The sequence below is a fragment of the Neovison vison genome, chromosome 7, assembly GCF_020171115.1.
Source record: "Neovison vison isolate M4711 chromosome 7, ASM_NN_V1, whole genome shotgun sequence".
NCBI lineage: Eukaryota > Metazoa > Chordata > Mammalia > Carnivora > Mustelidae > Neogale > Neogale vison.
The window spans coordinates 192,752,039-192,765,125 of NC_058097.1; the positions used below are offsets into that span (position 1 = coordinate 192,752,039).

General features: G+C 37.9%; 1 protein-coding gene and 1 pseudogene across 1 annotated transcript; both read left to right on the top strand.

The window, feature by feature from the left end:
- Positions 1 to 351: 351 nt before the first annotated feature.
- On the top strand, positions 352 to 1,087 carry LOC122913642 (annotated as a pseudogene).
- Positions 1,088 to 5,954: 4,867 nt separating this feature from the next.
- Positions 5,955 to 9,178, top strand: LOC122913643 (olfactory receptor 5D14-like). The gene is given in 4 exon segments (XM_044260295.1): positions 5,955 to 6,015; positions 8,221 to 8,795; positions 8,797 to 8,948; positions 8,950 to 9,178. Coding segments are annotated over 4 exon segments (1,017 nt in total).
- Positions 9,179 to 13,087: the final 3,909 nt, after the last annotated feature.

Below are 13,087 nucleotides of genomic sequence, written 5' to 3' on the forward strand. Positions count from 1 at the left end.
TTACACACGCCTCCCCATCCTTAAGTAAAATATGAGGCCACTAATTTTATAACAGGATTTAATAATATCCTGTTATTTGAGGATCTGAATCAATATATTTTGGTTTTAGCACAATGCTTGCCACATGGTAAATGTCATAGTAGCGTGCTATCATTATTATCACTGTTACTATTTTTATTTTATTTCAGGCTTTTCTCCAAGCACAGTCATGTTGTTAGCAGAAGGAAATTGGAGTACTGGAGCCACTTTCACCCTGTTGGGCTTCTTAGAATACCCACACCTCCAGATTCCCTTGTTCCTGGTTTTCCTGACCATCTACACCGTGACTGTGGTGGGGAACCTGGCATGATCATGACGATTAGGGTCAGTCCCCAACTCCACATGCCCATGTACTTTTTCCTCAACCACTTGTCCTTAGTGGATTTCTGTTATTCCACCACAGCCACACCCAAACTGTTGGAGATCTTGGTGGTGGAAGACAGAACCATCTCCTTCATAGGTTGTATCATGCAGTTCTTCTTGGCTTGCGTATGTGCAGTGGCAGAAATGTTCATGTTAGCCGTAATGGCCTATGACTGATTCGTGGCCGTTTGTGACCCTCTTCTCTACATGGTTGTTATGTCCCTAAAGCTGTGCACATCCTTAGTGGCAGGGCCATACATATGAGGTTTAGACTCTTCCCTGACCCTCACCTACTTTCTCCTGACATTATCCTTCTGTGGGTCTAACATCATAAATAACTTTGTGAGTATTCTGTCATTGTCTCTGTCTCCTGCTCTGACCCTTACACCAACCAAATGCTTTGCTTCGCATTACCATAGTCAATGAGGTGAGCAGCCTGGTCATCATCCTCACGACTTATAGTTTCATTTTTGTCACGGTCATAAAAATGTCTTCTGCTGGCGGGCGCCAAAAAGCCTTCTCCACCTGTGCCTCCCACCTGACTGCCATCACCAACTTCCATGGGACTATCCTGTTCCTTTATTGTGTACCCAACTCCCAAAACTCGTGGCTCATAGTAAAAGTAGGTTCTTTGTTTTATACAGTGGTGATTCCCATGCTGAACCCACTGATCTATAGCCTCTGAAACAAAGATGTGAAGGAGAGTGTAAGGAAGTTAATGAATCACTCAATACAATTTTGTCAGAGTTTCTTATTTCCAAAAGAGATTTGGTTTATTGTATTGAGAATTGTCTGATGTTTCTAGTAGAAATGATGGACTCAAATTATTTAGTCAATTGACTGAATTTTAAAATCTTTGTTTGTAATAAACCAGTTATTTGGTTATTTTATTTCTATTCACTCCAAAGTTTGGTAAAAGAGCTATGAATCATATGTGAAGTAACATAGTATTGCAGATTGAATAGAGCCCCCCACCCCCAAATATCCATGTCCATCTAAGAAGCTCAGAATGTGACCTTATTTGAAGATAGGATATTTGTGGATGTAATTAAGATAAGGTTTGAGATGAGATCATGCTGGATTAGGTCAGGCCCTAAATCCAACAAGTATGTCCATATAAGAGACAGAAAAAAGGGCACACAGGGAAGGCTATGTGAAGATTGGTGTTTTGTGACTACCAACCAGATGGCTCTAGGAGGATGTAAAGAAGGATTTTCCCCTAGCAACATCAGAGGGAACAGGACACTGATAGCACCTTGATTTCACGTTTCTGGTCTCAAGAACTATGAAGAAATGCATTTCTACTGTTTTAAGCCACCACATTTGTGGTAACTTACTACAATTTTTCTAAAATCTTATTTAACAGTAAATATCAGGCCATAACATCCAAGTCTCTTAAATTGCATATTGGCATGTTACATCATTTTATTTTTTTTTATTTTTTTTAAAGATTTTATTTATTTATTTGACATAGAGAGACAGTGAGAGAGAGCATGAGTGAGGAGAAGCAGACTCCCCGTGGAGCTGGGAGCCTGATGCGGGACTCGATCCCAGGACTCCGGGATCATGACCTGAGCCGAAGGCAGTCGTCCAACCAACTGAGCCACCCAGGCGTCCCATGGTACATCATTTTAAAAACATTTTTCAGTTCGGGGCACCTTGGTGGCTCAGTGGGTTAAGCCTCTGCCTTCAGCTCAAGTCATGATCTCAGGATCATGGGATCAAGCCCCACACTGGTCTCTCTGCTTGGTGGGGAGTCTGCTTCTCCCTCTCTCTCTCTGCCTGCCTCTCTGCCCACTTGTGATGTCTGTCTGTCAAATAAATAAATAAATAAGTCCTTTTAAAAAATGAAAAATTAAAAATAAATAAAAATAAAAACGTTCTTCAGTTTTATGTAAGAGAATTTTAGGGTTATGGAGAAATTCTGAAAACTGATAAGTAACTAAAAATGAAAATATGGAAGATTAGCAATGACTCTGGAGGCGCTTTTTCTAAGATCTGGCCAACTTCTTTGCTCCTTCTCTTGTACTTTTATTATAGTATAGGAAATGATGTGCAACATGACTTTGAATACCAAATAAAAATTATTTCACACAAATTTACAAAAGGATTACCACAGGGATCAAAAACAAAAAGGGGCACCTGGGTGGCTCAGTGGGTTAAAGCCTCTGCCTTCGGCTCAGGTCATGATCTCAGGGTCCTGGGATTGAGCCCTACATCAAGCTCTCTGCTTAGCAGGGAGCCTGCTTCCCCCTCTCTCTCTCTGCCTTCTGCTCTTCCTACTTGTTATCTCTCTCTGTCAAATAAGTTAACAAAATCTTAAAAAAAAAAATCAGTTATTTATCTCACATGTCTCACAACCTGGTATGTCAAAACTGATTTTGTAAACGCTATTTACTAATAGAGTGAATATTGTAATACATTTCAAGCATAGTTTGTATAATTCCACTTTTGCTTTTAAAGGTTAATCGTTAGTTAATTACACATTTTACCTGCTGGCATAGCTTCATCTACCAGACAAATATGGAATGGTTATGACTATTTTGACTAACATGTTCTCTAAAATTGATTATTCAGGGCCACCTGAATAATGGGTGACTCAGTGGGTTAAGCCCTGGCCTTCAGCTCAGGTCATGATCTCAGGGACCTGGGATCCAGCCCCCTGTCAGGCTCCCTGCTCAGCAGGGAATCTGCTTCTCCCTTTTCCTCTCCCTCTCCCTCTGCTCCTCCTGGCTTGATTCCTGCTATCTTTTTCTCTCCCTCACTCTCTCAAACAAATAAAATTTTTAAAAAATTAATTATTCATTTGTTGGTCTTAACCCACTGACAGAATTTTGAAAAAAAATCAAAATGTTCTCTGTTTCTTTCTTGCTAATCATTATTTGTATCACACAAGGTTCCTAGGATATGCACAGTATAGATATGCAACATTGTTACTGTAATTGAATGATAATCACATCTCCAAGAACAAGTGTGTTTATCTTAAATATGACTTTTTAACTTCATCTTATGCTATAAAAGTAACACAAACCTTTCTTACATGCGAAAGTAAATAATTGTAAAAAATAAATAAGTATCCTACTTTTAATTTTCCTCAGTTATAAAATCAGAGATTCCATATAACTTTACCATATTATTCTGAACAATTACTAATATACTATATTGCACACTTTCCTGATAATTCAACTCAAGTTTTGTTCACTCTGGGAAATGAAACAACTTTCTGTTTTAATTCTACCAGGGAGGACTGTGATTCTCTTTCTCCATGTCTGTGCGGTATTGTGTTTATAAAGAATACAAAATATATATACTTCCTCTTCCAAGACCTTTATGACAAAGTAACAATTATCAATCATTACCCTTCAGAACTAATTGATTTATTACATATGCTGTGGTACATTGGCTTGTGAATGGAGAAAGGGTGAATTATCTTTGGACTTAAGTTGTTTGTGAATAAAAGAGGAAAACAGGTGATCAGCAACCATGAAGAGAAAGGCAGAAAGTATATGTGAGTTTATTCACTTATTTATTTTTAGTTTAGTGGAATATCTAGCCAAATCACTAGAATTCCCATTAAACCAAAAGTATCAAAACCAGTGATTTTCAAACTTTATTATTCACACAAATTATCTGAGGTGCTATCAAGTGCTGATTTGGATGCAGCGGGCATGTGAGGAGCCCAAGATTCTCCATTTCTAATAGACAGCCAAGTGATGTTGGTGATCCTAGGCATTGGACCAGACTCTGGGTAGCAAGACTTAAACCAACAGATTTTAAATGAAGTTCAGTTGGTGCGGACTCACGTCTATGTGTGGAGTCCATAGAGTGCCTATAGAATGAAATTGTTTCTCTTTTCTTCCATTGACAACAATTTGAATAATTATTAAAATCATTTTGATCATGTTAAATGAAAGATTTTAATTATGAAATTTTAGTAACTGCACAAACTTTATAACAAGCACACTTCTGTGAATATATGCAACACTTAAAGAAATAAAGTTTTCATCATTCTTGAGAGCCTAATATACTCTCCTTTTAAAATTCCTCTGAATCATTCAAATCTTTGCAGACAAATTTCCGGCAAGAGTGAGCCAGGTGAAGAACAGCAGGATAGGAAGTCAGAAAGACAGGAAACATGATCAAGCAGAGCTTTGTAGTACATTTTAAGAGCTTTGGCTTTTATTTTGAGTGAAATGGGGAAACACCACAGGGGTTTACAAGAGTGATTTGGTCTAACAAAAATTTTAAAAGAAAAACCTTGGCTGATGTTGAGAACAAGCTGTGAGATGAGAAAAAGGATAGAAAAGGTAGAAATTGTTTAGGGGTCTGTTTAGTGGACAAAACGTGAGGGATTCTACTGTTCTCTCTTGTGTTATAAACCACATGCCATTCTCTCTCTCTAGAAGGGTTTGAAGGGGCGGGCGGGTGGGAGGTTGGGGTAACAGGTGGTGGGTATTATAGAGGGCACGGCTTGCATGGAGCACTGGGTGTGGTGAAAAAATAATGAATAATGTTTTTCTGAAAATAAATAAATTGAAAAAAAAAAAAAAAAGAAAGAAAGAGAGAATCTTAAGCAGTCTCCATGCCCTAGCATGGAGCCTGATGTGAGGCTTGATCCTATGACCCTGGGATCATAACCTGAGCTGAAATCAAAGTGCCCCTGACTGCAGGATTCTTCTGCCAGTCTCACTTTGGCTCGTCATGTGGCTGCAATCACTTGGGAGCTCTGCTGAGGCTTAAAACTGTAAATGAAGTCACTCTTTTGTTGGGTGACTTGGTGCTGACCTGGTTGGAGTGCCTCAGTTTCTCTCACAGCCTCTCATCTGCTGGTAGGTTACACTGGCTTCCTTATATGGTGATCTCAGTACAGGGTGTAAAGACTAGAAGCAGAAGCTATAAGGCATCTCCATGCCTCTACTCCAGAACCTACTTGCCATCATTCCCACTGCATTTTTTATTTGATTATTATTATTATATTATTATTTTTGGAGGGGGTTAAAGAAGTCACACTTCCAGCTTCATGGATCCATCACTGTGTTCCCTAGTAGAAACATTACTCCTCTAAACTACCGAGGCTCATGGTTTCTTACTGGAAATAGAGGTTTAGCAGGTGGATCATTAAGGATAATATGTAGAAGAGCCACCTTCATTTCCACCCTGGACCCTCCAGTTCTGGGTCCCACAAATTATTGGAGAAATAGCAATGTTTCCTGGTTTCAGATTTAATGCACATAACACATTTTGGAGGTGATTCTTCTATCCCTATAAAGTATTGACAACAAAGCTATCCCATAATCAAGTATTTAAAAAAAAACTATTCCAGTGTTCCAGGCGTACTTTTTGAATTTCTAAATATTAGATGAATTTTCCTTCAATGCTGTTTTTCAGGAACACCCCAGGGCAGGACTATAGAGCTATAATGGTGTGTGTGTGTATATGTATGTGTGTGTGTGTGTGTGTGTGTGTGTGTGTTGCCAGCGTGCTGTGTAGAATCATCTGAAAATAAGGCCCAGCATTTTCTTCCATATTTGGGTTGTCATAGGGAATACATCATGAGGCTACAAGCTCAAAGCTTTGAAGGAGAAAGCAATACAACAGGAGTATGGACTGTAGGTATCTCAATCACTTGCTCTTGCATTCACTTGTGTCTTCAGGAACAGAAGTGCTGTTATGTTATGTGTTGGTGAGTCAGACAACATCCAGTTTGTGATTACAGGTGTGGACTGCATGGTAACTTGGTAGCCTATTGTCAGATTATTCAGTCTCTATCAGGGTTCATGAACAGACCAGAAGCTCTTTTTAAGAAGGTGAATACTTATTTGCAAAGGGACTCAATGCTTTGCTTTAAAATCCCAAAAGTCTGATTTGTAATTCACTATAAAGTCTCATCCAAAATTCTAAGAACTTGTTATTTGCAAATATATGTCAATGACGATTACATATGCTGGGTCATATGACCCAAATAGCACAGCAGCTGGCATGGAGGACTGAACTTAATAGAATTTTCTCTTGATCTGGGATGTACTCAAAATGGACAGACTTTTGGGTAGCTTTGTAGATGGATTTTTGTAACTTGCCTAAAATTAGTGTATGTGCCTTGCAAAATCAAGGATCCCACTGAACTTTGGTGTAGATGAGGCAGGATTAGGAAAATAATACCTCACCTTAGTTTTATTCATCCAGAGGGCATTTTAATTACCTGCCACCAAAGTCTGGTAGTCAATTTGAAGCTGCAATTTTTCCATGTAATTTTGAGGAAGTTTTAATCATTAAAAATTGTACATGACACCTGGCATTTGCCTTAATTACTTGTTTTGATGCTTGTGAGGAATGAGTTGCTTGTGATTCTCCAGAGTTTGAGTCCCTAGGGCTAAAGTGTTTGATACAACAGCCTTGGTGGCCCAGTCATACTCAGCTTACAGAGAAACAGGAGGGTGGTGGCCTGTTTCTCTGTAGTAGGTAAGTTTATTCAGGTTTTCTATGAAACTGTGGGATTATTATTTTCCTGATATGGTAACTATGGTCTTCTTTTATTTTACTTTTCATGTTAAGTCACAGTAAATGCTATCCAATTGTGAACCCAACAATTTTAAAGAAAGGTTAATCCTCATGGAAATATTCAGCTTTAAGTATTTATTCACGTCCTCTTTAAATGCACCTGAAACTGGCATTTAAAATTTCAGTTGGTTTTAAGAGATTCCTACCTAATAAATCTTGGGAACCACAGGCTTATATGCATAACGTCTGGGCTCTAAAACTAAGCCTTTGGGTGTAAACTTAATAAACCTCTATTCAGAAATCAAAAGGAAGCATTGTCCTTCTGAACCCCTCAGGAGCTAATCCATTCAGCAAGAGAAGTAGCCTTTACTAAACAAAAGGTGTTAAAAAGGGATTGTAATGCTGTTTTCCTAGATTTCTCTAATATTTTGCTTTGACCTTAGAATAGAAACATGTCTTCTTTTTTTTTCCAATTTATTTATTTTCAGAAAAACAGTATTCATTATTTTTTTACCACACCCAGTGCTCCATGCAATCCGTGCCCTCTATAATACCCACCACCTGGTACCCCAACCTCCCACCCGCCCCCGCCACTTCAAACCCCTCAGATTGTTTTTCAGAGTCCATAGTCTCGTAGAAACATATCTTCTTAATGAGTTTATTGATTTGTGTATACAAGCAAGTTATCGCAGCAATGTAAATTCTGGGGCAACCATTGCATGTTTTTAAAAACTCTTTCACTAGTTTATGCATTTATATGCAAACATTTACTATCAGTTACATACATGTTACTTCACTAGCTAATGTGTGAATGTATGTACTGCAATATGGTAATTTTTTTCTTTTTTTAAGATTTTATTTATTTACTTGTTTGAGAGACAGTGAGAGGAAGAGAGAGAGAAGGAGCACAGAAAGGGACAGAGGGGGATGGAGAAGCGGGATCCCAGCTGAGCGGGGAAACTAATGTGGGACATGATCTCAGGACCCTGAGACCGTGCCTGAGCTGAAAGCAGACACTTAACTGGCTGAGCCACCCAGGCACCCCTAGTAATTATTTCCTAAGGAAACACAAAACCCAGTAGAAATTCAGAGACATTTCAGAGATTCAGCTCAGAGACCCAGTTATATCCATAGGAGATCTGCATGAGGCATGTTCTGTATGGAAGAAACTAAGACTGATAACTCTAGCTTCATTCTCTTTCTCTTTTTCTCTCTCTCTCTCCCCCCCTATTTGTGTGTGTGTGTGTGTGTGTGTGTGTGTGTATACCATAAAGTATCATGTATTTTTGTCACTAACTCCCCAAAGTTTCTCTTTGACAGAAACAACCTCTTCCTGTACCCTGCCCCCCTCACCGCCTTTTGAGGGCACTGTGGTGATGACGGTAAGAAATCTGAGTGTGGAGACAACCTTTGCCCTCCTGGGTTTCCCTGATTACCCAGAACTTCATATACCTCTTTTCCTCCTGTTTCTGATCATGTACATTATCACTGTGGTAGGAAATCTTGGGATGATCAAGATTAACCCCAAATTTCACACGTCCATGTATTTTTTCCTCAGCTACCTTTCTTTGGTCGATTTTTGTTACTGTTCTATCGTGACTCCCAAGCTGCTTGAGAACCTGGTCATGGCGGATAAAAGCATTTACTACTTTAGCTGCATGTTGCAATACTTCCTGTCCTGCACCGCTGTGGTGACCGAATCCTTCCTGCTGGCAGTGATGGCCTATGACGGCTTTGTGGCCATCTGTAACCCTCTGCTGTATACAGTGGTCATGTCCCAGTGGCTCTGTGCCCTACTGGTGTCTGGCTCATATCTCTGGGGTATGTTTGGTCCCCTGGTACTCCTCTGCTATGCTCTCCAGCTAAACTTTTCTGGATATAACATAATCAACCATTTTTTTCTGTGAATATACTGCTCTCCTTGCTGCCTCGAGCTCCGACATACTCATTCCCCATCTGATGCTTTTTGGCTTTGCCACTTTCAATGAGGTGAGTAGACTACTGATCATCTAAACTTCGTACATTTTTATTTTTGTGACTGTACTTAATATCTGCTCTGTCAGAGGGCGTCTCCACCTGTGCCTCCCACCTGACCGCCATCACCATCTTCCACAGGACCATCCTTTCCCTCTACTGTGTGCCCAACTCCAAGAACTCCAGGAACACTGTCAAAGTGGCCTCTGTATTTTACACAGTGGTCAACACTATGCTGAATCCTCTGATCTACAGCCTGAGGAGTAAAGATGTAAAGGATGCCCTACGGAAATTAATAGACTGAAAAGTCCCATTCCACTGAACTAATCTCAACAGATGTTTTTAATCCCAATGAACAATGGTAACAGAGGCTTGTAAAACCTTTAGCATACATTGGCATGAGGTTTTTTAAATGACTTTAATGTTACTGTATTGTGAATTGGTAAGCTCAAATCTCCTGAAGATGCAAGGTAATTCTGGATTTTGATTCATAAAGTTTCTATTTCTTCAAATTGCCTAAAAGCAAGCACATAAAATATTACAAAGCCCAAGAGATGGATTCTGTGTGGGGAATAAAGGTACTGAAGGATCATGTTAACTTGCCATAGAAAATGCCTTTCTGATGTGTTACTTCATATGAAGACTAGTTACTTGCTTTTTTTTAAATTAACATATAATGTATTATTTGCTTCCAGCCTACAGATCTATGAATCATCAGTCTTACACAATTCACGGCACTCACCATAGCATATACCCTCCCCAACGTCCATAACCCAGTCACCCTATCCATCCCCCTGCCAAGCAACCCTCAATTTGTTTCCTGAGATTAAGAGTTTCTTATGATTTGTCTCCCGTCCCAGTCCCATCTCATTTCATTTTTTCCCTCTCTACCCTCCACGACCCCTGCCTTCCTCTTAAATTCCTTATATCAGAGAGATCATAGTTACTTGTCTTTAAAGTTACGTGAGTGTAGTCACTAAAGCACTGTCTTTTGGGGGAGATGCAGATGGATATGCTGTGTGATAAAAGGAGAGGGTGCTGATTCTTTTCTGACACCTTCATTCTTGGGTTTTATGAATTCTATGAATGGATGGTCTTACACTTCAAACAGCTTGTGTTGAGAAGTACACAGGGCAAGGACAATTATATCTGTTGTGTAGATAATGACACAGAGTTTCAAAAAACTAGTCTAGAAATGACTGAAATGATTGATCTATGATTAAAGGGTCTCTACTCTGTGGACTATAAATCTAGTGTCCTTTCACGGTATTATCAAGGCTATTAGTCTGAGAGGTCACAGACGTTCATTTTCTCCTAGATTGTCTGGGACAATCTCTAGAGTCATTTCAATATTCTTTCATTATGCTTGGATAGGATTACTCAGAAGGCTGCATTCTCAGTATTATCAGGTCTGGAAATCTCTACAAGCATTATCTAGTCTAGTTCATATGTATTAGGCCTGGGATGAAGGCAATATATGTTCTATTGGGGCATACTGAAGAATCATATTTCGAAGTTTCTGTTCTAATGTTTATATGAATGACTAAACAAGAACAAATATCTGGTAACAAATACCTTAAAAATTAAATGGTAATAGGTAGGCTAAACTTAAACTCATTATTATTAAAAGCAGTGTCATATTGGGACAAATAGAGAACCATATGAAGAAAAAGATAAAACTAGATCTCTTCCTACTTTCACACACCAAAAGAGAGTTCTAAAAGCAAGTTTGAAACTTGGATTACATGAATATACAAAACTTCTTGGCAAAACAACATAAAGGAAATTAAAATGACAAAATGAGAAAAAGTCACTACTTATATCACATATAGTAGAGAAGAAAATGACAGTCTTAAAGGAAAGTTGACATGAAATATAATTAAGTAGTCTATATAAAAGGAATAAAAAATACCCTTTAAATATTTGAGGTTTTTTTTTTTTTTTTTTTTTTTTAGCCTCAAACTAATAGAAATAAAAAGGAAATCAGCAGTGAGGTATCATTTCTCACCTATTAGAAAGACAGAAATCCTAAAGTTTAATGATATATCAGGTAAGTGAATCTGCAGGGAAATAGACATTTTATACATTGGGGTCAGGAAAATCACGTTTCACGTGATAGGAGCTACAAGCAACCTTACATACACACTCATCCTCTTCTAACATTGATGGTTCTAGGAATCATTCCCAAAGACAGAGTGGCAGATAAACTGTAAATAATGTACTCACTAGCATTATTTATAATAACAACATACTGTATGCAATCCGGCATAAAGGTGGCTGAGTAACCTATGTGTCACAGTAAAAAGTATCTGGTCATGAGGAAAGAGAAACCTTTCTATTTATTGCTGTGAAGGACATTTTCCATGTTCTTCAGTTCATTTTCTTAAAGGAATAAAGACAAGACGTAGAATATTTTTTCTAGAAGAGGGAAAGGAAACAAAATTAATAAAGATAGGAAGAGTTGAAAGAAAACTTTGAGGAATATACTTTGTAGCTTTTTAATTTTTTTAAGATTTTATTTATTTATTTGACAGAGATCACAAGTAGGCAGAGAGGCAGGCAGAGAGAAGAAGGGAAGCAGGCTCCCCACTGAGCAGAGAGCTGGACGCAGGGGTGTGGGGGGGCTCCATCCTAGGACTCTGGGCTCATGACCCCAGCTGAAGGCAGAAGCTTTAACCCACTGAGCCACCCAGGCACCCCTACTTTGTAGCTTTGACTTAGAGGAAATTAGATATTAGACATGTCTTAAAAGACATATATTTAGATCAAAAGTTAAAAATAAATATTTAAAACTTGAAAACAGATAATAGCGAATCTGTTTATAATATTGGAAACATGATAAAATGGTGTAAACATTTTTTCTAAAGGACAGCACTTTGAGTATACCTTCCCACTATATACTATGCTTATTTTAGTATACATAAGTAACTATTAAAACACCATTGAAACAAAAGTTATCAGCATGAGGGAAAATTACAGCTCTAAAGTATGAAAAGGTAAGTAAAAAATTTTTTTTCATCTTAATTTGAATTAGAAATCTAGATAGAAACTACTTTATAAATTTTAATCTTTATTTATTTATTTATTTTTGCCCTTCTAAATAATACCACCAATAAATAATGACAACTCAGTAGCAATGAGTGTCTTTATTCCTCAAATTTCTCTGAAAGGAAATATTTGCTCTGTAAACAGAACTGTTTTTTTTTGTTGTTGTTGTTGTTGGTGGTGGTGGTGTTTTTTGTTTGTTTGTTTGTTTATTTGTTTGTTTAGACAAATAGTTGATCTGAAATCTGAGGCAGAGATTTAATGAACGTTGTGCAACTTGATTTTCCAGAAAGCAAGAATAGTATTAACAGCTAGTTGGATAATTTCAAAGAGACATAGGAGACAATTTAAAATGGCTCCAACTAGCTTATAGTTGACATGCAAATAAATATTGACTGCAATTAATTTAAAGCCATAAAATGTGCTTAAGCCTAAAAATTAAAATCTAGATACTTTAAAAAGAAAGTCATTGACCACTATTAAGGGTTGTTAGGGGGTTCAAGGCATTACTCTTAAAACTGGCAAATAGAGAGATAAATATTTATTCTGTCTTTCATTTATGAATTGTATTTTGGGGTCACCTAATGGTCTATGAGGGGAAATTCAGAAAGAATGAAAAGTAGAAAATAAGATGGAATTAGACAATCACTATCTCTGAGCTCTGAATAAAAATTATGGTTCAAGGCAATGGCTTCAATAAGTATTAAAATCATTAAGCCAAATGTTGGTGGGAATGCTAAAATGAAGTAATGTAGCTAACACTACCTGAATTCAGAGATCACACTGAGAATCACTAGGAGTCAGACAATCAATTAACAGGTGCTTTGAAATTTGATGCAATGGGAGTCATCAGAACCACATATGAAGAATTCTTGTCTAACAGAAACTACAAGAGTGACCTAGAACTATTAAGATTTCTTGGTGTATCAGTTTTAAAGAGCTGGATCAGGAACAAGTCAAAAGACACCAAATAAAGCAGTAAACCAAATGAGGGACATGCAACATTGCACAAATGGTCTAATTTTTGCACAAAATTTCCTGAAACACATACATGTAGATGCACATGTGCCTGAACACACACACACACACACACACACACACACACACACAGAACTGTTACATAAGATATGGAACATAATGTTACATAATACACTGTTTTCATAAGAAA